We start from the raw sequence: 24,190 nt of genomic DNA on the forward strand, positions 1-24,190 counted from the left end.
GGTCATCTGTAGATTATGGAGGTGTATTAAGTATTTTTTTTAGGATCCCCATTAGCTCCAAAGACTGACTATACTACAATAACAATTCACATTGTAGAAAATGTTTTGCCCTTTGTAAAAAAAATATATATATATATATTTACACTACCGGTCAAAAGTTTTAGAACACCTACTCATTCCAGGGTTTTTCTTTATTTTTACTATTTTCTACATTGTAGACTAATAGTGAAAACAACAAAACTATGAAATAACACATATGGAATCATGTAGTAACCCATTTTTTTTGAACAAATCAAAATCTATTTTATATTTGAGATTCTTCAATCAGCTATCCTTTGCATTGATGATAGCTTTGCACACTTGGCATTCTCTCAACCAGCTCCACCTGGAATGTTTTTCCAACAGTCTTGAAGGAATTCCCACATATGCTGAGCACTTGTTGGCTGCTTTTCCTTCACTCTGCGGTCCAACTCATTCCAAACCATCTCAATTTGTTTGAGGTTGGGGGATTGTGGAGGCCAGGTCATCTGATGCAGCACTCCATCACTCTCCTTGGTTAAATAACCCTTACACTGCCTGGAGGTGTGTTGGGTCATTTCCCCAATGAAAAACAAATGATAGTCCCACTCAACAGAAATCAGATGGGATGGCGTATTGCTGCAGAATGCTGTGGTAGCCATGCTGGTTAAGTGTGCCTTGAGTCATAAATAAATCACAGACAGTGTCACCAGCAAAGCACCCCCACACCATAATACCTCCTCCTCCATGCTTTACGGTAGGAAATACACATGTGGAGATCATCCTTTTACCCACACCGCATTTCACAAAGACACAGAGGTTGGAACCAAAAATCTCCAATTTGGACTCCAGACGAAAGGACAAATTTCCACCAGTCAAATGTCCATTGCTCGTGTTCCTTGGCCCAAGCAAGTCTTCTTATTGGTGTCCTTCAGTAGTGGTTTCTTTGCAGCAATTCAACCATGAAGGCCTGATTCACACAGTCTCCTATGAACAGTTGATGTTGAGATGTGTCTGTTACTTGAACTCTGTGAAGCATTTATTTGGGCTGCAATTTCTGAGGCTGGTAACTCTGGGTCTTCCATTCCTGTGGCGGTCCTCATGAGAGCTAGTTTCATCATAGCGCTTGATGGTTTTTTTGACTGCACTTGAAGAAACTTTCAAAGTTCTTGACATTTTCTGTATTGACTGACCTTCATGTCTTAAAGTAATGATGGACTGTCGTTTATCTTTGCTTATTTGAGCTTTTCTTGTCATAATATGGACTTGGTCTTTTACCAAACAGGGCTATCTTCTGTATACCACATCTACCTTGTCACAACACAACTGATTGGCTCAAACATATTAAGAAGGAAAGAAATCCCACAAATGAACTTTTAACAAGGCACACCTGTTAATTGAAATGCATTCCAGGTGACTACCTCATGAAGCTGGTTGAGAGAATGACAAGAGTGTGCAAAGCTGTCATCAAGGCAAAGAGGGGCTATTTGAAGAGTCAAATATAAAAAAATTTTTATTTGTTTTGCACTTTTTTTTGGTTACTACATGATTCCATATGTGTTATTTCATAGATTTGATGTCTTAACTATTATTCTACAATGTAGAAAATAGAAAAAAATTAAGAAAAACCCTGGAATGAATAGGTGTTCTAAAACTTTTGACCGGTAGTGTATATTTTGATTTGTCTGTCAGTAAGTTTAGAGAGCAAGTGTACAAAATGAAATTATAATGTGCTAAACCCATTCATATCCGTTATGGACATAAATGCGTTTAGCACATACTGTAGATTCCGCATTACTAGCACTCCATTAAAATCTACCTTAGCCATCAGCACAAGGGTAAGCATGACCGCCTGAAGGATCTTTGTAAATGTAGTTCTATTACTTCATGGCATTGACAAACCCACAAGCCCTACAGGTCAATTCGACTGCGGACGCGGAAGTGAATGAATTCGTAGTTTGAAAAAGTTTTCATGACAGCAGTATTGTTAATTTTCTGACTCATTGCTTGTGCCTGTGAATTCCTCATTCGGGATACCAAAGGTAAAACAGTGCTTTATCTAATAATTTACGACTATTTGGTGAACAGTAAACCGTCGTTTAAAATGGTTAGAAATTCATTTCTGTAAGCTTAGAAAGCTTGGCTAGCTAACAAGCGTACTGTAACGTTAGCTAGTTAAGTTCAGCGTGCGGTACATTACATTTCTTTATACTAACAGCTATCTGAAATATTGTAGTGTGCCCTGTGTACTAGATAGAAAACATATTGCTATTATAATTATAACTAATGCTCCAACTTTCTATGGTATGATAGGGCTACACGGTTGTCTGTAAAAATGGTGAATTCTGTTGCTGGGCCTTTTATTTCTAGGTAACGTTAACTAGTTACACAGTTGAAAACCTGTTTTCAGTCATGCATTCCTTATGTTACTTAGTCTGACTCTGCCTGTCTGACTCATGGTAGAGAAAATCATGGCATGTCACTTAATTTGCTTTTTGGCACCACATCTTCAGAGCACCTGTCATTGCTGTTGGCTATGTTGCCTGTAACACTTTTAAATGGTGTTTTGAGGACAGTAATTTTATTCTGATTTGAACATGTATAGCAAGGTGTACGATTGATATAGTCTCTAGCTAGAGTAGGTTTAATGTTAGGTGATATTGGCCTGGTTGACTTTTCCCCCTTTAGGTAATTTTAACTTTTTATTTCACCTTTATTTAACCAGGTAGGCTAGTTGAGAACAAGTTCTCATTTACAACTGCGACCTGGCCAAGATGAAGCAAAGAGGTTCAACACATACAACAACACAGAGTTACACATGGAATAAAACATACAGTAGGAAAAAAAAGTCTATATACAGTGTAGAGGTCGACCGATTATGATTTTTCAACACAGATTATTGGAGGACCAAGAAAAGCCGATACCGATTAATCGGCCCATGTATTTTTTTTGTAATTTTTGTTGTAATAATGACAATTAAAACTACTGAATGAACACTTATTTTAACTTAATATAATACATCAATCAAATAAATTTAGCCTCAAATAAATAATGAAACATGTTCAATTTGGTTTACATAATGCAAAAACAAAGTGTTGGAGACGAAAGTAAAAGTGCAATACGTGCCATGTAAGAAAGCTAACGTTTAAGTTCCTTGCTCAGAACATGAGAACATATAAAAGCTGGTGGTTCCTTTTAACTTGAGTCTTCAATATTCCCAGGTAAGAAGTTTTTATAGGAATTATTACGACTATTTCTCTCTATACCATTTATATTTCATATACCTTTGACTATTGGATGTTCTTATAGGCACTTTAGTATTTCCAGTGTAACAGTATAGCTTCCGTCCCTCTCCTCGCCCCTAACTGGGCTCGAACCAGGAACACATCGACAACAGCCACCCACGAAGCAGCGTTACCCATGCAGAGCAAGGGGAATAACTACTCCAAGTCTCAGAGCGAGTGACGTTTGAAACGCCAATAGTGCGCACCCCGCTAACTAGCTAGCCATTTCACATCGGTTACACCAGCCTAATCTCGGGAGTTGATGGGCTTGAAGTCATAAACAGCGCAATGCTTGAAGCACAGCAAAGAGCTGCTGGCAAAACGCACAAAAGTGCTGTTTGAGTGAATGCTTACGAGCCTGCTGGTGCCTACCATCGCTCAGTCAGATACTTAGGTACTTGTATGCTCAGTCAGATTATATGCAACACAGGACACGCTAGAGAATACCTAGTAATATCATCAACCATGTGTCATTTTTTTTAACCTTTATTTAACTAGGCTAGTAATTTAAGAACAAATTCTTATTTTCAATGACGGCCTAGGAACAGTGGGTTAACTGCCTGTTCAGGGGCAGAACGACAGATTTGTACCTTGTCAGCTCGGGGATTTGAACTTGCAACCTTTCGGTTACTAGTCCAATGCTCTAACCACTAGGCTACCCTAGTTAACTAGTGATTATGATTGATTGTTTTTTATATTAGAGAGAGGCATGCGTAGTCGAGTGATCTTAGGGGTCCGGTGAGTAGTGAGACTGGCTGGAGACACTAGCAAGCTAGCAGAAGGGCCTAAGAGGGATGTTGCGACGGAGGAAGTCTGTTATAGCCTCCTCATGCGGAGCCTCCTCGTCAGTTGTGATGGATTGACAAAATCGGTTTTGTGGCCCAATAAATTCCGCTAACAGTCCGATATGCTCTAGACAGCTAGCGGGCCACGGCTAGCAGATCGACATTCAGGGGATGTCGCAACGGAGGGGCCAGTTGAATAACCCCCTCGGGCAGATTAAGTCTGTAGTCCAGTTGTGGAGGATCGGCGGGGCTTCGTACCGGCAGTAAAAGGTGTCCAGGTATAGGTATTGTAGCCCAAGAGTGGCTGATGGACCTCTTCAGCTAGCTGGGAGATGGGCCTACCATGGGCTAGCTCTAGGCTAGTTGGTGCTTGCTTCGGGACAGAGACATTAGCCAGGAGTAGACACTTGGATTGCAGCTAGCTAGCTGCGATGATCCATGTGAAAAGGTTCAGAGCTTGCGGTGGGAATCCGGGGATATGGAGAGAAAATAGGTCCGGTATGCTCTGGTTTGAATCGCGTTGTGCAAACTGGCGAGAGTTTTCCGAGCTAAAGTTTAGCTGATGACCGCTAGCAGTGGTTAGCTGACTACTAGCTAGTAGTTGGAGATTCCGATTCAGAAGTAAAGAAAAATACTTTAGAAAAAAGCAGATCCACACCACATTGGGTGAGGCGAGTTGCAGGAGATTATTTTGAAGTTGAGGTTTAGAAAAATATATTTTTTAAGATATGCAAAGGAAAAAATATATAAAATAAATATACATGGGGACACGACAAAGACGTCTGACTGCTACGCCATCTTAGTTATACAATAATGGTTCCCATCTTGCCGTGGGCATGGGCGACTACTAGCAATGCAACAAAGAGCCTCATTGAGAGGGTTAAAGGAATCTGCAGGGATGTGGAGCATGCACTAGCCGGCAGCTGGGTTGATGCATCACACATTACCTTAGACACAGTCCTGCACAGAGCCCAACATTGTCTAATCATGAAAGCTTATCTGTGTATAAACTATGAATCATTTCTCACTGGGCACTGGGTTCTCCTCAGAAAAAACAAAACATTTCAACGTTACTGTGCTTTTTATAGGCCTCAGTTTGAGCTTGAATTGTTTATACAGGGATTATGTAATGGGTAGCCTGACGACACACTCAATTCTTCAGATGCTCTGTCGTTTGCTACATACTTTAGTCTGAGACTGCCGTCATTGAAGTTGTTTATGGTGAGGGGTGTTGTGGGAAAGTCATCAGTGATTGGATCGTCTCTAACCAGTGTATCAAAGCCAATGACAAGCCCATCGGTTTCTGGACCCATCAGACAGCCCCGAAAATGTGTTTGCGTTCTGTGAAGGGTCGGTGATGTACTCGGATCAAGAATTGGCAGATTCGAATATGCTGAGCCGAGGGGCATCAGTCTATGGTCCGTGCGGGAACGGGCAAAAGCGATGAGGGAGGAGCAGCAATCTCCACCGCTCAGTCATGTTGTCAACAAGGCAGCATGGTCCAGAAACATACATCTCTTTTCCATAAAATATGTTTGAATTTTCAATCGCTTTCGCATGTGAAACACAGAATCCTACTTCTTACTCCACGTGCTTAATTATGTCACTTTCGTTTTGAGCCGACTTCGCTGTGGGCTTTGAACAGGGCACCTGGCTCACGCCCGGGAGGTAGCCCAGTTCCAAAACTAATGCAATTAACTTCAACCTGGTGCAAAACACACATACCTGGGCGCCCGGACCAGTTTAATCGAATCCCTTCACTCATTCCTGGGAAGAAACAAATGTCTGTAGTAGAGGTCGACCGATTATGATTTTTTTCAATGCCGATACCGATTATTGGAGGGCCCCCAAAAAAAGCCGATGCCGATTTATCGGCCGATTTAAATTATTATCATTTTTTTAAATGTATTTGTAATAATGACAATTACAACAATACTGAATTAACACTTATTTTAACTTAATATAATACATCAATAAAATCAATTTAGCCTAGATAATGAAACATGTTTAATTTGGTTTAAATAATGCAAAAACAGTTGAAGAAGAACGTAAAAGTGCAATATATGCTAACGTTTCAGTTCCTTGCTCAGAACATGAGAACATATGAAAGCTGGTGGTTCCTTTTAAAATGAGTCTTCAATATTCCCAGGTAAGAAGTTTTAGGTTGTAGTTATTATAGGACTATTTCCCTCTACACCATTTGTATTTCATTAACCTTTGACTATTGGATGTTCTTATAGGCACTTTAATATTGCCAGTGTAACAGTATAACCTCCGTCCCTCTCCTCGCTCGAACCAGCAACACAACGACAACAGCCACCGCATCGAAGCAGCGTTACCCATGCAGAGCAAGGGGAACATCCACTCCAAGGCTCAGAGCGAGTGAAGTTTGAAACGCGATTAGCGCACGCTAAGTAGCCAGCCATTTCACTTCGGTCACACCAGCCTCATCTCGGGAGTTGATAGGTTTGAAGTCATAAACAGCGCAATGCTTGACGCACAACAAAGAGCTGCTGGCAAAACGCACGAAAGTGCTGTTTGAATGAATGTTTACGCGCCTGCTTCTGCCTACCACCGCTCATTCAGATACTTAGATAGTTGTATGCTTGTATGCTCAGTCAGATTATATGCAACACAGGACACGCTAGATAATATCTAGTAATATCATCAACCATGTGTAGTTAACTAGTGATTATGATTGATTGTGATTGATTGTTTTTTATAAGTTAAGTTTAATGCTAGCAAGCAACTTACCTTGGCTTACTGCATTTGCATAACAGGCTCCTTGTGGAGTGCAACGAGAGAGGCAGGTCATTATTGCGTTGGACTAGTTAACTGTAAGGTTGCAAGATTGGATCCCCTGAGCTGACAGGTGAAAATCTGTCTTTCTGCCCCTGAACGAGGCAGTTAACCCACCGTTTCTAGGCCGTCATTGAAAATAAGAATGTGTTCTTAACTGACTTGCCTAGTTAAATAAAGATTAAATAAAGGCAAATCTGCGCCCAAACATACCGATTTCAGATTGTTATGAACTTGAAATTGGCCCTAATTAATCAGCCATTCCGATTAATCGGTCGACCTCTAGTCTGTAGGCATAGCGTTTAGTCGGAGCAAGGAGTATGGGTAGGCAGGCAATGTAATGGGAAGGAAGTCGCCACAGTATTATCAGTTTTGATAATAGCTTGATGTGAGGCCGGCCTAAATCTAACCTACTCTAACATGAAACATTTCACGCCTCAGATTTGCACCATTATTAATGTCAAAATCTTGTGTGTCGGCCTTCCGGGTGGCGCAGTGGTCTAGGGCACTGCATCGCAGTGCTAGCTGTGCCACCAGAGACTCTGTGTTTGAGCCCAGGCTCTGTCGCAGCCGGCCGCGACCGGGAGGTCCATGGGGCGACGCACAATTGGCTTAGCGTCGTCCGGGTTAGGGAGGGTTTGTCCGGTAGGGATATCCTTGTCTCATCGCGGGCCAGGCGCAGTGCACGCTAACCAGGTCGCCAGGTGCACAATGTTTCCTCCGACACATTGGTGCGGCTGGCTTCCGGGTTGGATGCGCGCTGTGTTAAGAAGCAGTGCAGCTTGGTTGGGTTGTGTTTCGGAGGACATGGCTTTCGACCTTCGTCTCTCCCAAGCCTGTACGGGAGTTGTAGCGATGAGACAAGATAGTAACTGCTAACAATTGGATACCACGAAAAATAATTGGATACCATGAAAAGGGGGTCAAATTTAAAAAAAAAAACATCTTGTGTGTCTCTTCACCCACAGGGAACGATGGGGAGTGAGCCAGGCCCGGTCCAGATTGTGACAGTTTGCAAGGAGGATCACTCCTTTGCCTTGGACACAGAGGCTCTGGGACGGGTTCTGCTGGCACCGGAGGTCCGGGACAAACATGTGGTGGTGCTCTCAGTGGCTGGGGCCTTCCGGAAAGGCAAGAGCTTCATTCTGGACTTCATGCTCCGCTACATGTACAGGAAGGTCAGTGTTTCTGAAATTAGAACATACACACCCATGGTCCTAAGCTTCATTCAAAGTTCAATATTTCATACATCCAGGTAACTGTATGTATGTGAGATGTGTGTTATACCTGTGCTCCGTGTACCCTCCATGCCTGTTAGACTGTCTGTTACTATCTGATGGCTCTATATTCCTGCAGACATACAGTTAATGCCAAAATAAAGGAAACACTGGAGTAAATGAGGAATACAAAGTATATTGAAAGCAGGTGCTTCCACACAGGTGTGGTTCCTGAGTTAATTAAGCAATTAATATCCCATCATGCTTCGGGTAATGTCTAAAAAGGCTTTGCAGGCCATTATTTTGGCTACCATGGCTATGTTCCCATAGGCTGACAATGCCCCCATACACAGGGCACGAGTGTTCATTAAATGGTTTGATGAGCATGAAAACGATGTAAACCATATTCCCTAGGCCGTCTCGGTCACCAGATCTCAACCCAATTGAACACTTATGGGAGATTCTGGAGCGGCACCTGAGACCGGGTTTTCCACCACCAACAAAACACCAAATTATGGAATTGTCTTGTGGAAGATTAGTGTTGCATTGTCCCTCCAATCGAGTTCCAGACACTTGTAGAATCTATGTCAAGCTGCATTGAATCAGTTCTGGCTCGTTGTGGCCCAATGCTCTTTTAAGACACTTTATGTTGGTGTTTCCTTTATTTACAGTTACCTGTATCTCTCCTTGTGACCTGAATTGTTTCATGATGTCAGACTTATTCCCAGGGCTGCTGCCAAGTCAGACCAGTCAGTAATGTGTAGTGGCGTCTGTTCCTCCAGAAGCATGGTGAGGAATGGCTGGGCCAGGACGATGAGCCCCTGACTGGGTTCAAATGGAGGGGGGGCTCAGAGCCAGAGACCACCGGCATCCAGCTGTGGAGTGAGGTCTTCCTGGTGGAGAAGAGTGATGGAACAGAGGTACTGACTCCATCATTCTAAACAATGCGCTTAGGAATGATTCTGCCATTGTGCTAGAAAGTTGTTTGGGCACTGGAACTGAAAAGTGTGCAAAGTGTAATGTTTATGTTGGTGTTATGTATTTGATTGATTGATGGTTGGATTGATTTCTGCCCTCTAAGGTGGCAGTATTACTGATGGACACCCAGGGTGCATTTGATAACCAGTCAACCGTGAAGGATTGTGCCACAATCTTTGCCCTCAGCACCATGACCAGCTCAATACAGGTGATCTGCTGTGCACTCATGTTATTTGTTATAATTGATGTCAATGTTTGTAATATGGTTGTGATTGTTTGTGTCTCTCTTCCAGATCTACAACCTCTCACAGAACATTCAGGAAGATGATCTGCAGCAGTTGCAGGTCAGTCTTCCTCAGCAGCAGCATGTGTGCCTGGCTAAAGCGACACTCTGGCTGACTCCAGTCTGTGGAGGCGCTTTGATGTTGTTGGCATGATGCGTTGATTATGAAGGGGACTACTTTTACAGTGGTTGGTTCTTTGTCTCTCTCGCTGAAACCCACACACTGGGCGCTAAAACTACTTTTAACATTGGACAACAGGGAATCCAGACCAACAGTGTGTGCCTTGTTATCAAATTATATTTGTCACATACACATGTTTAGCAGATGCTATTGCAGGTGTAGCGAAATAATTGTGAGTATTTAGGAGCTCGAAGCAGAGCTGCCCTATCTGTCGCCGACATCTTGCTGCGTGGTCTGGTGTTGGCCAGGCTAGCAACATGTTCCACAGCTGGATCTTATAAAGAAGCTATCCTTTTTCCTTTCTGTGCCCCCAAATCTTTAGATGTACTGGTAAAGTAACCCGGTTGTTTGCTAGTTAATGAGGTAACATGACTGAACAAGATGTACTGGTAAAGTAACCATATTGTTAGCTAGCTAGCTAATTAGTTAACATGACTAAACCAGGTGTAAACAAATGCCTGTGACATGGTTTATGAACAGGGTCTAAAAACAATCGTTTTGGTCCACCAGCCACGTTGGCAGGTAAATGTCCACAACAATGCTTAAATCACATCAGGATAACACTTTTGGTGTTTGGAGGGTATAGTTGCCCTTTTTAATTTCAATTGTTCACCTCAAGAGACTAGTGTTTCTGTACATCTGCAAAAGCAGAGTTTGTATACCAAAAGACCACCTAACTGATACAAATCATCACGATATCGTATCATTTTGCCAGATAAGCCTACTTTGCAGTTAACATTTAATTTATAAAGTTTTATGGGAAAGCATTTAGAAACGACTGTTTCGACATCACTAACTGGCTACACAAAGTGTAGGCACAGGCATTCTCACTTCAGAAAGTTGCAAGAAGTACAAATCACTGCTTTTTTTTTTTTTTTACTTCACTGTAGTAAAATAATATATCATTTCAACAATTATTAAATGGGTGATTTAGATTTTTTTCATGGTCGTACTGGTGCTCCCAAAATAAAATGTCAGGTCGCACAGCAAAATACCGACCAAAATGGTCGCACTTTAGAGCCCTTCATGAAGGCCACATTATTTACAGTATCTGTTTCTAATAGCAATTGCAGTACCTCAAGTTAATTTAGCCATTTTTATATATACATTTTTTTTTTCTTGTGCATAATTAATTACACCCTGTGTGTTCTGTCTTCCTCCAGCTATTCACAGAGTATGGTCGCCTCGCCATGGATGAAATCTATCTGAAGCCCTTTCAGGCATGTGAACCAAAAGTCATTTAGGATCTAGACCAATTATCTTGAAGTGCATTTTGACCTTACTCGCAGGCACTTTTTATGGTATAATGTTTTCTAACTTAAAGTGCCTTGTTTTTACCATACCGTGGTCTCTTTCTATTCTCCCTTTTTCCCACAGTCTCTGATGTTCCTAATCAGGGATTGGAGCTTTCCCTATGAGTATAAATATGGGCTCAACGGAGGCAGAGAGTTCCTGGATAAACGTCTACAGGTACTAGTCCCTTTTCAGGGTACAAATTTAAGTGCTTTTTGTTGCTTTGCACTGTGTAAGATACAATAGTAAATTCAACCAGGTTCAGTTATGCATTGGTGATGTAACCAGTATGTGTGATGTTGTGCAGGTGAAGGAGACCCAGCATGAGGAACTACAGACAGTGAGGGAACACATTCATTCCTGCTTCACCTCCATCAACTGTTTCCTGCTACCACATCCTGGGTTGAAGGTGGCCACCAGCCCCGCTTTCAAAGGCCAGCTTAGTGGTATGGCTGCCCCCTTGTTCATCTTGTTAATCCATCTAATGATAACCAATTAACTTGATCTGATTCAACCCTGTGTCTCAGATGTGGCTCCCGAGTTTAAAAAGGAGCTTCGCAACCTCATCGCCACACTGCTGCACCCTAACTGCCTGGCTGAGAAAGAGATCAACGGCAACAAAGTCACCTGCAGGGGCCTGCTGGAGTTCTTCAAGGTGAGACTGCGTTCAGCCCTCTGAGGTTCTTGCCAGGTTTGTATCATTATGTCATGTTTGACAGTGTAATGTTTGTGATTACAGGCATACATCAAGATCTACCAAGGTGAAGACTTGCCACACCCGAAGTCTATGCTGCAGGTACACACCCATTAACATTTACATTAACCACTTAGGTTTTCCACTTTGAGAGTAAAGTAATATTCCACTGTATTGCTCAACAGAGGAATATAATGCTAATATTGAGGATGTTCATAAGTCTTGAGGTGTTCTTGAATGTCACTAGTCCACTGCCACTAAATGCCTCTCTCACAAGGCCACAGCAGAGGCCAACAACTTGGCAGCCGTGGCAGGAGCCAAAGACCAGTATTACAAGAACATGGAGAAGGTGGGTTTCTAATGTTGACAAAGAAAGTGTTTTTTTTTTCTGATAGAACAATTCCTCTTAACACTCATAAGATCTCACCTTGCATTCTCTTTTCCTCTCTCCCGCTTTTGTCCTGAAGGTTTGTGGGGGAGACCTTCCCTATGTGGCTCCTGCCTCTCTGGAGGAGAAGCACCACTTCTTCCTCCAGGAGTCCCTCCATGTCTTCTCCTCCACCAAGAAGATGGGAGGGCAGGAGTTCTGCGACCGCTACCGAGACCAGCTTGAAGCCGAGCTGGTAGAACTGTGGCAGTCTTTCAGCAAGCACAATGAGGTAAGAGTCACACCAGATACATTTTTGTCAGTAAAAACATTGTATTTTCCATTTTAAATTCACTGATGATAAATTCAAGGTAGAATTATTTAAATCAACAGATCAACATTATAATGAATAGGATTTTCTTTTATTTCTCTTTGAAAGTCAAAGAATGTCTTCAGTGCTTTCCGGACGCCCGCAGTGCTTTTTGTCCTTGTGTGCTTCCTGTACGTGCTGTCAGGGCTGTTGCTCTTCATCGGCCTGGCTACAATTGCTTTGATATGTGACTGTGTCTTGGGCCTGGCCATGGTCGCCATGCTCACCTGGAGCTTCATACGCTATTCGGGAAAATACCGGGGGCTGGGGGGAGCCATCGACCAGACAGCAGATGTCATACTGCAGCAGGTGAACACATCTCTATCTTCTGAATTGTGTGTGTGTGTGTGTGTGTGTGGGGCCGATCACATTTGGTGTACAGAGTTTGCAGTTGGACTGTAAAAAAACTAAGCATAGTTATTGTTTGTAAACTTTTGTAAGAATCACCATTTTCCCCCTTAGAAGTAGTTCAAGTCCCCCTGTTTACAGTTTTTATTTAATGCAATTTAATCATGTCCTTTTTCTTTCAGGCCACTGTGGTATTGAACAAGTCGAGGCCAGCGTTGGCTGAGATGAGGAAATCCAGCTAGATGGCCTTGACCCTATTTATCTTAATGCAATACAACATGCACACAACACAAGCACACATCCCAGCACTAAAGCCTTACCATGCTACCCAATGGAACCAACATATGATTATAATGGCAGTGGGAGGTCAACATGATGCACATTAACCAGCATCTTTTCAATCGCACAATTTTACTCTACATACAAAGGTTATATCAGTGTCTATCTACATAAAGATTAGACTACAGTCTTACAGAGTATCTGGGGCAAGGTGCATTCTCAGACCCATGGGGTTGTTTATTCCCCTGGACCTGTTTTTAACATTGACTGACACTGCCATTCTCACACACTTCCCCTCATTTATATAGACAACCCAGTGACGTTTATGTAGAAACACTAGACCCAAGTATTGTATTATTGGACATGCCATGGATTTGAATGCATCATAATCTACGTATCCTTTGTGACCAATGCTTAGTGATAGGAGGCTGGCCAGGGTGGTTTTAAGTCATGTTAGACTTAAGCAGTGTATCCTCCTGATGCAATATACCTATGCTATGCTGTGCTGTAATGGGGTATACCAGTTATACATGTAGCCAGATCTTTTTGACTTAATGCTGGTCTCTTTATACCGCTCTGTGGCCTTGTGCACATATCTTCCCATTCCCAGTTTTGCATTATGCACCTTATTTGCATCCCCTTTATCCATGTCAGAGATTCCTTGTACTGCTTTCTCTTCTTTCTTGATACCACGATTGGTGACTCTAAAACACAAGCCCACTTTAGAGGCAGTGCAAGTGCTGATGCATTCCACTGTTATCTTTTCATTTTTAGACTGCTTCACTGCTTGTAACTTGACCAAAATGTCGTACGGTTCTGAACTTGGAAGGTTGGTTAAGAGATGTTAGTTGCACTTACTTGAGAAATAAATGCTCCAAAGATGTTATATGTAAGATTTTTCAATACAGAGGATTGCTTGAAAGGAGATTGTGATCATTTTGAATTTCTGGGAACTGTTTTCTTAACTGTTTTGTGTGTAAGCAGGTGATGGGTATTGTGAGGCGGTTCAGTGACCTGTCAGCCAAAGAACTACTTATAAACATAGGGGTACAATAAAAGGCAAGAGACCTCTTCCTCAGAATCCAGATAAATCAACATAGTTCTAGAAGTTCCATTGGCTCTGACATTCCTTTTGCACATTCCATATCTATGTTCCATTCCATTGTTGAGGAGGCTACTATTGGAGGGATTTTTCCGCAATTACTATTGCACTCGCCCTCCTCTCTGTACAATTACATTTGAACTCATTCCACAAATAAAAAATATATTACAGTAGATGCATGAAATTCATGTTTTTTTTAAATTAATTTCTTTTTTTGTTTTAATCTTTTGCAATGGTATTTTGTTGGGCCTTGGTTACTGAAATGTTTTAATTTTTTAAGATAAAGTCATGCTTAAGCCAAATAAAATGCATAAGACCTGTGTAAGCTTGGTTGAGTTCTTGATTGGTTAATCACATATACCGATTTAACTTTGTCATGCCAAAAATGTTGTTTTTTAAAAAATTGATTCTGGTCTTTTGTGGAGAGAGGGTGTCAATATTGAATGGATAAAGGGAAGGACAACATTAACGATAGCAATAGATTGCGATCTTTATACTTTCTATTAAAAAAAATACCGTTAATCATGCTAGTCTTCACATAACTGGAATAGGAAAAATGCGTTTGGTGGTCAGTCTTGAAATGGTAATGATGATGAATCAATCACCTATTACTGTTAGTTGGTATCAAGCAGGATTATTTAAATTATTCATAATTTCGGACAGGTTTTAGGGCTGTACACTGCTTAGTTGCCTCGTCATCCATTCATATTCCAGCGTCAGAACAGTTCCCTCGTTTTATTTTGACCTGGTTCCTCCTACTTTCCCCTCCTTGCTGTCATTCTCCTTTCTGTACTGCACAATGCTGCTCCCACTAACAGTGCGTATAATGCGTAGTGAAATGTGCTATAGCGAAAATCATGTCCTTGTTTCCTTATATGGAGATCGGCGTCGCGGGCCGCCTTGTTGAACCGAGGCGCGTGCACTGCTGTCGCCACCATTCGCTTCCATATTTGGAAGTGAGTTCAACAAACCTTATACAGGGGGCGAGGCCGAATACTTTGCTATTATGGATTCTACACTATGAAATATTATTCTCGTGTCTGAATAGCATAGGTGTCCGTAGTACTATATTATTCACACATAATCTCTGTGTTGCAGGGAGCATGTTTTCCCAAAGTTTTTTTCTGATGATGTCAGTGCTTTAGCTCGGGCATAAAAGTAACCAAATGTTATGTTTTATTTTGACAAACATGAAACGTTATAATACAGAAGGGTTTAGAACTTCTATTCCCACCATGCTCTACGTTAAATCTCATGACCATTTTTTCATGGAGATGCTCGCGCTCCCCACCCCATCATCAAGCACGCGCAGTTTAGCGCGTCCACGTGGTGTATCAAGTGTGTGCGAGACATTACAGACGCTGCATCACAGCTCATTCAATTTCTATCCAGACGCCGACAATTCAGAGACAGCTATGGTACGTTTCCATTTAACAACTAGCTAGCTCTGTGGCATATAATTTAAAAATATATTGTCATTGGAGTGTGTCTCGTCTTAAAGCAATGTATTTTAGCTCATGAACAGCGAGTTAATTTTGAGATGAACTCTACAGTATCAGATTGTCCCAGTCGGGTCAGCTGTGAGTGACTTCAATCCTGCGGTGTTCAGGAACGTTTGCTAGCTGGATGTTAAATCTTGGATGGTATTAAATTGTTAAAATGCTTTAAATCATTCAGGTGACTAGCCTTTCCTCGAAAGTTTGTTTTTATCCAGGTGTATACTCGTCTCCTCTTGCCGTTTTAATCGCCTAGTGTAGAAAGAAAACGACCCAAAACAACTGGCGCCATTTCCTTCCTCCCAATGCTTCACTAAGTAAGGCCTAATGCCTAGTCTAACACTTCGAGTTGCAAGTAGCAGCCTATTCCATCGGCATATGTATATGCTATCAAGTTAGCTAGTTAGTACTGCCCGGTGCTATTCCTCCCCGCGAATTTACCAGCTGGCTAAGTAACTGTATCTGGCTTTGTATTCGCCGGTGTTAACAGCTAAGTTAGCATGGCTAACGGTGTGCATTTTCTGTGCATGCGCATACCGTAGCTACGTTAGCCATTTAGGAAGCTAGGTAATTTGATTTACACATCCTTTGTCTTGGTCCGCATGAGCCCCATGATTTTTAACTATCGTGCGCAGGTGCCATGCCAATTGACTAACGTTAGCTTGAATTATAGCACTTAACGTTAGCTAAATTTGCAGCGTGAAAATAATCGAGTTTGCCTGGTATTTAAGACATCGTTTTGCCTGTATATAGTGCACATGTGCGACCACTGCATTCATGGCCCCACCCTGGTTTTTGGTGCAAAGAGCATTTTTGTACCAGTAGCCAACTATCCATTAAATGTGTGCCCAGAGTAGTTTAATTTAGTGATGGTATAACAAAATCAGACCAAGGTTCCGCGAGCAATTTTTCACAACGGTGACACCCCTATCAATAGCTAAAGGTTTTGCATGTGGGCCTTTTTGTCGCTGGCAAGTGTTGCGCACGACGTCCTTCCTGGTTTCTACGCATTAAGTTTTGACAAGTGGTGCGTCAGAAAGAAACGCACGAGATGCTTGTGAACGACCAAATATAGCTACTGTAGCGTACTACTCAAACAATTCGTCGTAAATGTTCGTGTAAAACAGCTAGGTTGGCTTAACCCTGAACGTTTGCCGAATTATCAATATCGTGCTTGGACGGAAGTGCGCATTCCAGTTTCTATTGTCATTGCCTTACACATTAGATTCAATTGAAAGGTTATAAAAATTCAAATTATGTTTTCTTTTTTTTGGGGGGGGGGATCTCGATTTACATTCCATTTACTCGACTGATTAGAGCTATCCTATTTTCCCACTAGCTATTCATTTGTGAGGCCTTTATCATGTACCATTCTTGATCATATGAATAATGTATTACAACATGACATCAATGTGTTGGTTGTATTGTATATAATGAATGAATGAATGGTTAATGTTGAACACGATGGGCATCTGATTCCTGCTGGGTGCAAGGGCTTGGCTGAGGGAAGTGCTGGTTCAGTCATGAAAAGGCCCAGCCACAGTAGTCTTCAGTGCCCTATGGGTGCAGTTGGACCGATTGGACAGCTGCAGGGAATAACAAACTAAAATATTTGTTCATTACAGCTACTTGGTGAAGTATTTTGTTTTCATTTCATTTTAAGTGAATTGGAATAAGAACGTATTGAGATTTTTTGCAACAGAATCTTGTTCTGACTTGGGGCCCAATGTCGGGCAACTGATACTTTTCAGCTGGCATTTTCATAAGTCTTACTATGAATTAAACACCTTCTCGCAAAGCAGAGGTTGTTGATTCTGTTCGCCACACGTCTTTAGTGTCACACCTGATGTGAACACAATTGCACTAGCGCTTCATTAACATCAACACTGGAGACAGACTGGTGTGGGTTAGGTGGAAGTGCAGCAGAAGTGAAGATTAGTCTCCAGAGCTACCTCTGTCTTTTATCCTGCGCCGTTACTTGAACCATTTGGTGAGATTTCTGGGTATTTTATGGTAGGAAGAAAGGGATCTCTGTTGCTCAGAGAATGTTTTCTGCATGGAGGAACTAAAAGGGTATAATCTTCACTGGCTCATGGTATTGGTCTTCTCAAACGGGCATCCCCAGTCACCGCTCTAGTCTGTGTCGTGACTTGCTGCGGTGTGAAGAAACATGCATTGTCTGAAGAGCTCTGAATGGTAACAGGAGTTCTCATTGTTTTTGGAAGATGGCAGGATTTAGTGAAGATGAATGGCGATTGGCTGCTGTTTGCAAACACTGGCCTCTTCACCCTCTGTATGAGGCCCCTGTTCTTCCTAGAGTAAATGAATGCCCTGGCAACACTTTTTAATTCTTTGGCAGTCAATTCCCTCCTGTTCGGACGTCACTAATCCAAACGTGTCCAAACTCTCTGGGCTCATCACTAGATGATTACATCCTGAGCCCAATGTTGTTTCTCTCATACAGGCCCTTGCCATCCACACATCCAGAGAAAACATGCCCACACCCTTCACACACACATTCCTTCAAACTGGGTCACTACACAGTGGCAGGGCTCTGGACGATATGAAGCAACTCTCAGACCAGGAGTGCCATTTTTAATGAAGGCTTACTCTGGCTGTATGGATCTGGCTTTACTTGAGGAAAGGAATACCTAGTCTACGTGATTTAGCAGAAGGTGGGGTGACAGGATTGGCCAAAACCTGCCAGACGGGGCGGGATGGTACAGCAAGCCTTTTGACAGTTGGTCACATCCTCTGCCCGGTTCCTACATGGGTTGTAATTCCTGTTGGGTAAAATGTCCTAATGGAAATCAGAAGACCGGCAAGGTTTATCGGGCTGCTGTGACTCAGGGATGTGGCCTGTTATTATGTTATTTTCCCACAGAGGATTCATTGTCTGAGACCGACCCATACATTCTAAGGCTTGATTCCTTTCCCAGTATTCACTCGCATGGTTACTTTACAGCAGTTTCTTACCTGGCATGGTTATCTTGCGTGCTGTAAACTTTTAGTTTTCTAGGAGGGGGAACCCCCCGTTTGAGATGCTTCAAAGCCACACCTGTTACTGGCCCTTATCAGGCAGTGGCGAACTACCAATACACACCTATTACTCATCAGGAATTTTGGTGTGGGGAAAGGTTCAAAAAGCCCTCTGCTTTTTCTAAATGCCACTCCTGAGTCACGCTGTACATCATGCTGTTATGGCCAATGCTATGGATGGTGACTCGCAAAGTCCCCATTATCTTGAATGATCATGTGGGTAGCGGTCATAGAAACAGGATTGCCGTCTTGCTCATGGTGTCCCCCACCCATTGGACTAATGGCCATTCGTTCATCACTGCAAGTCATTGTGCTGCTACCTCCATCTCGATTGCCTTTATCAGCTTTCCTTGAAGGGTCAATTCCTGCAGTATGGCAAGTCTCAGGCCCCCTTCCAATTTCTTATGTGTTTTCTGTCCTGTCACACTTCTGTGCTGGTCATTAGGACTGGATAACCTCCATTGCTGCATAAATAAGACACCTCCTTCTTAGAACTGGATCAGGAGTTTTAGTTTTGTAATCAGTCGGTACTGATTGAATAGTTCATGAAGCCTGGGTTGCTGTAGACCACTGTTTTTTTTATTTTATTTTTTGTCCCTCATCCCTCGGAAGCATATGATCGTAATCTCTGTCTCTGCGCAGGCTTCCGGGGTGACAGTGACAGATGACGTTATCACAGTCTTCAACGAGATGAAAGTGCGCAAGTTGCAGGCAAACGAGGATGAGAAGAAGAAGAGGAAGAAGGCGGTGCTGTTCTGCCTTAGTGAGGACAAGAAGCACATCATCCTGGAGGAGGGTCAGGAGATCCTGACAGGAGATGTGGGTGTCACCGTCCAGGACCCCTACCTGCACTTCGTCAAGATGCTACCCCCAGATGACTGCCGTTACGCCCTCTATGACGCCACCTATGAGACCAAGGAGACTAAGAAAGAGGACCTGGTCTTCATCTTCTGGTAAGGGAAGCTTTGCTCGACTGGGGGGGGCGCATCACTCTACATTTTCTAGTATGGTGTCACTTGTTGAATGTTAAAATCACTTGGCTTCTACACTCGGGATACAAGTTAAACCATTTCCCCCACCCCGACAGGGCCCCAGATGGTGCTCCCCTGAAGAGCAAGATGATCTACGCCAGCTCAAAAGATGCCATCAAGAAGAAGTTCACAGGTGAGGCGCAGATAGGAGACCTATTGGGCTCTGGGCTCTCTTCAAATTAAATGCCATCTCCTTGCTTAAGCTTCCAGCTTTGTGATTGGAATGCATCCATTTTTGGGGGGGGGGTTTTATATGCAGCGGTTCATTTAGAAGGGATGTAAATACAGCGATTTTGCTTTTATTAAAAAAGGTAAAGATGCCACCCAGTGCTCACTATCACCCTCTATCTTTGATAAACACTGATCTTAAACTATTTTCTAAAATTGTAGTCAACTCACTTAACCAAATTGGTGCATCCCGACCAAGGCAGGTTTGTTAAACATTTATCCTCAGATAACTGCCGTCTTTTGCGTGCATGCTTCATCAGAAACCAAAGCTCCTTCCTTGGGCAGTTATTTTTCTCAACGCAGAAACAGTTTTGATAGCCTGGTCAGATTTTTGGTCAGTTTTGGTACATATGGGAATTGGCTCCAATATGATCAAGACTATATGCCTATCCCTTAGCCATAATAACAGGCAATACCTTCTCTGTTTCCATTCAGAATAACTAGAAGTAGCAGGCACGGTCGATCCCATCTCACCTCTGCTATTTTTGTCTGTGGAGCCCCTGGCCCAGGCAATTTGTCAATCAAACGAAATTACACCAACATCTCGCAATTATACGGATCATGTCATCTCACTATACGCTGACGATATCTTACTCTATCTGGACAATGTATCTCAATCCCTCCCAAAAGCTTTGAAGATCATAGACAAATTCGGTGTCATCTGAAGTTGCAGTACAAAGTTAATCTAACCAAATAAGCCCTACTGCCTCGACCCCAATGGAGTTCTCCATGATTTATGGAATCCCAATTGTCTCCCATTTTCAATATTTGGGAGTATTTCCATTGTCAGACTTTAACAGAAAGCTCAAACAATTCAGTCCAACCTCCAATGGAGCAATATCCCCGTTGCTTTGACAATTCAAATATCTATTGTTAGAATTAATATTGCCATGGCTGAATTTCTATAGTTCAATGTGTCCCATCTCTCCCCCTTTTGGCTATTTGTATAAAATCCATAGTGCAATCTCAATGTATATGGCAAGGTAAGCTAGGCCAGATAAAATATCAAATTAACACGGTTGCACAGGGAAAGACTTAGAACTATCCGTACCAAACTTTAAATTGTATTTCCAGGCACCAACATTTCATCCCATCCTAAATTGGTTTAGACATGATTCTGTCGCGCTCTGGCTGAGTATAGAGATAGATATGGTGTCTCCTATTGCCCTGGAAGAGGTGGTCTTCACTGATATGTCCCTTGAATAATTTAAACTATGCTTTGATCCTATTGGGCACCCAATTTTCTATTTGGCGTCAACATCGAAATACAATAACTGGGAATCAACATGTCATGGCCGTACTCTAATATTTCACAATACCCTGTAATACCCCCCCAAATGGTCTACATGTGGAATCTGTACCCTTACTGATATCATTGTCGGAAATGGTTTGATAACATTACCAGGCAACTCCATTTTTCTATGTTTATGACTTTGGTCAGCTATGGTGTGTGCAAGTTCATATTAGGAAGGTGTTCCAAATTGTGTTGACTGTATGATCTGAACCCTTTAGGGGGGGGATTTCTTTACTCATAAAATTTTTGTCAAAAACTATGCTGTGTCCAATGTGATGCTACATTTCCCCTCTGATTTTATTTTAGGTATCAAACACGAGTGGCAAGTGAACGGTTTGGAAGACATCAAGGATCGACGCACCCTTGCAGACAAGCTCGGCGGCTCATCGGTAGTCACCCTGGAAGGAAGCCCTATATAAATCTAGCCCCGGGCTTCAACTGAAGCCAAACACATCTGAGGGGTTTGGCTGTTCATTCCAATATGGTTGGGAGGAGGGGCGACGCAGGACCAGGATCATTTGTGGGACTGTTGGGTGGGGTGGGGGGACAGTTTTCAAATTCCATAACTGCAGGCTTTCATTCCAGTTCACACAACACAATGAAAATGAACAAAATACACACAAAAAGGGGAAAAAAGCTATAAAATTAAATAAATAAAAAAATATACAAAATTGAAGGATTATGAAGACTAAATACACAATGTAAATGTTTGAGGACAGGGTTTTGTTCTCTCTGGATTCCATTAGAATGACGATCGCAGAGAAAGGGACCGGCAACAACTCCACAATTCCAACTATTGAATCCTCCAAGATATTATTCTACCTTTTTGCCTAACTTATAGTTAAGTTTTCTAAGTGTGTGTAGCTGAGACTAGGTGTAGTACAAAACCATTTATTCTTGATTGCACAAGATTCATCAACCTATTCCAGGGGAACACATTTGCTTTAATTTTATTTATTTTTTTACATGCAAATTCCAAAAATGTTGACGTGATTAGTTATTTCCAGTTCTGAGTAAAAACAACATGGCATTGATGTAATAATTTAACACATTCCTCAAACAGGATCTGGTAGGGTTAGTAGTCTGAATTGGGTCATGTGACGGTAACATGGGGGCAATTTATTTGAAGAGCCTGTGTTCAGAACTTGGACTGGTATTGAATTGGTGGATGTTTTGTATGGTCTCCTTGTCTCTAATAAAAAGGCACTAAATGAGTAACCTTTTACTGCATTTTTTTTGTCTAGTGATTAAATAGTGGCAAGCTAATACTGTTGATGATAATTTTAGCCTGTTCAAATGAATGTGGCTGTTTTTGCTTGATTCCTATTGAGTGTCACAGTGGCCTGGGTAATAAATCTGGAGTACTGTTGATCTATTAAACGGTTGGTTGGTGCTGCAACCTGCTTACATGGGGCTGCTGTGGTGTTTCTTATATTTAACTGGGGAACTCTTTTTTTTTTTTTTGTATACTGTGCAATAACTTTCCACTTGATTGAATTTTTGCTGTTAGAAATTATATTGAAACATAAGCCAATTAATTGTAGACTAAGTGATATGACAAAGATACAGAGTAAAAGCTGCATAGTGAGTCAATTTCCACACAATGTAAAGTTGAAGCGTGAGGCTCACCACTTGGAAGCTACTGGAAGCGGCTACCACGGTGTGAACTGAACCCATGTACTGTGTGAGAGCGAGTTCTTGCATCTGCTCATTTCAATATCTGCAGTGCTGCTCATGGCAACATTTTGTTGATGCTGCTGTAAAGTGATGAAAAAAATATCAAGCTTTTAGGTTTTATATAAGGAAACCAGTCAATTGATATAAATTAGGGCCTATTCTATGGATTTCAATTGACCGGGAATACAGATGCATCTGTTGGTCACAGATACCTTAACGGTAGGGGTGTGGATCAGAAAACCAGTCACTATCTGGTGACCATTTGCCTCATGCCGCACAACATGTTTCTGCATAATGTTGATCAGGCTGGTGATTGTGCCCTGTGAAATGTTGTCCCACTACAATGGCTATATGAAGTTGCTGGATATTGGCAGGAACTGGAACATGCTATCATACACGTTGCTCCTGAGCACCTCAAACATGCTCAATGGGTGACATGTCTGGTAAGTATGCAGGCCATGGAAGAACCAAGACATTTTCAACAGATCCTTACATGGGGCCTAGCATTAAAATGCTGAAACATGAGGTGATGGTGGCAGATGAATGGCATGACAATGGGCCTCAGGATTGTCACGGATTAAAATTGCTAGCGATAAAACACAATTGTGTAGCTAATGCCTGCCCATACCATAACCCCACCACCACCATGGGTCACTCTGAACATTGACATCTGTAAACCACTCACCCACACAACCCAAAACATTGTCTGCCATCTGCCCGGTACAGTTGAAACCGGGATTAATTCCTGAAGAGCCCACTTCTCCAGCATGCCAGTGAGCGTTTGCCTGCTGAAGTCAGGTCAAGACCCTGGTGAGGACAAAGAGCTCGTAAATGAGCTTCCCTCAGACGGTTTCTGATAGTTTGTTCAGAAATTCTTTGGTTGTGTAAACTCAGTTTCATCAGCTGTCCGGGTGGCTGGTCTCAGACGATCCCTCAGCTGAAGAGGTCCTGGGCTGGCGTGGTTACACGTGGCCTGCGGTTGTGAGGCTGGTTGGACGTACTGCCAAATTCTCTAAAACAACTTTGAAGGCGGCTTATAGTAGAGTAATGAACATTTGATTTTCTGGCAACTTTGGTAGACCTTCCTGCAGTCAGCATGCTAATGGCATGCTTCCTCAAATCTTGAGACATCTGTGGGATTGTGTTGTGTGACAACTGCACATTTTAGTGGCCTTTTATTGTCCCGAGCACAAGGTGGACCTGTGTAATGTACATGCTGTTTAATCAGCTGTAAGGTGGATGGCTAATCTTGGCAAAGGAGAAATGCTAACAGGGATGTAAAGAAATTTGTGCACAAAATGAACATTTCTGAGATCTTTTATTTCAGCTCATGAAACTTGGGATCAACACTTTACATTTTGGGTTTATATTTTTGTTCAGTATATATAAAGAGACACTGGCATCATGCATCCTAAATATATTTGTAT

General features: G+C 42.2%; 2 protein-coding genes across 3 annotated transcripts; both read left to right on the top strand.

Annotated features, from left to right (window-relative positions):
* The first annotated feature begins 1,936 nt into the window (after window positions 1-1,936).
* Window positions 1,937-14,323, top strand: LOC115129438 (atlastin-3-like). 2 transcript variants are annotated; one of them, XM_029659777.2, is made up of 14 exons: window positions 1,937-2,060; window positions 7,855-8,064; window positions 8,886-9,023; window positions 9,185-9,289; window positions 9,375-9,425; window positions 10,709-10,765; window positions 10,923-11,015; window positions 11,146-11,284; window positions 11,366-11,493; window positions 11,578-11,634; window positions 11,810-11,881; window positions 12,000-12,191; window positions 12,339-12,578; window positions 12,800-14,323. In XM_029659777.2, the coding sequence occupies exons 2-14, from the start codon at window positions 7,861-7,863 to the stop codon at window positions 12,857-12,859; spliced, it is 1,536 nt and encodes a 511-aa protein (XP_029515637.1). In that variant the 5' UTR covers window positions 1,937-2,060; window positions 7,855-7,860; the 3' UTR covers window positions 12,860-14,323. The 2 variants fall into 2 exon arrangements, with proteins under 2 accessions (XP_029515637.1, XP_029515638.1); XM_029659778.2 differs by having other exon boundaries at window positions 8,889-9,023.
* A 928-nt stretch (window positions 14,324-15,251) lies between these two features.
* On the top strand, window positions 15,252-21,620 carry LOC115129439 (cofilin-2-like). The gene is made up of 4 exons (XM_029659779.2): window positions 15,252-15,416; window positions 19,176-19,486; window positions 19,621-19,697; window positions 21,393-21,620. The coding sequence occupies exons 1-4, from the start codon at window positions 15,267-15,269 to the stop codon at window positions 21,503-21,505; spliced, it is 651 nt and encodes a 216-aa protein (XP_029515639.1). The 5' UTR covers window positions 15,252-15,266; the 3' UTR covers window positions 21,506-21,620.
* The last annotated feature ends 2,570 nt before the right edge of the window (window positions 21,621-24,190 follow it).

The sequence above is a fragment of the Oncorhynchus nerka genome, linkage group LG5 (assembly GCF_034236695.1).
Source record: "Oncorhynchus nerka isolate Pitt River linkage group LG5, Oner_Uvic_2.0, whole genome shotgun sequence".
Taxonomy (NCBI): domain Eukaryota; kingdom Metazoa; phylum Chordata; class Actinopteri; order Salmoniformes; family Salmonidae; genus Oncorhynchus; species Oncorhynchus nerka.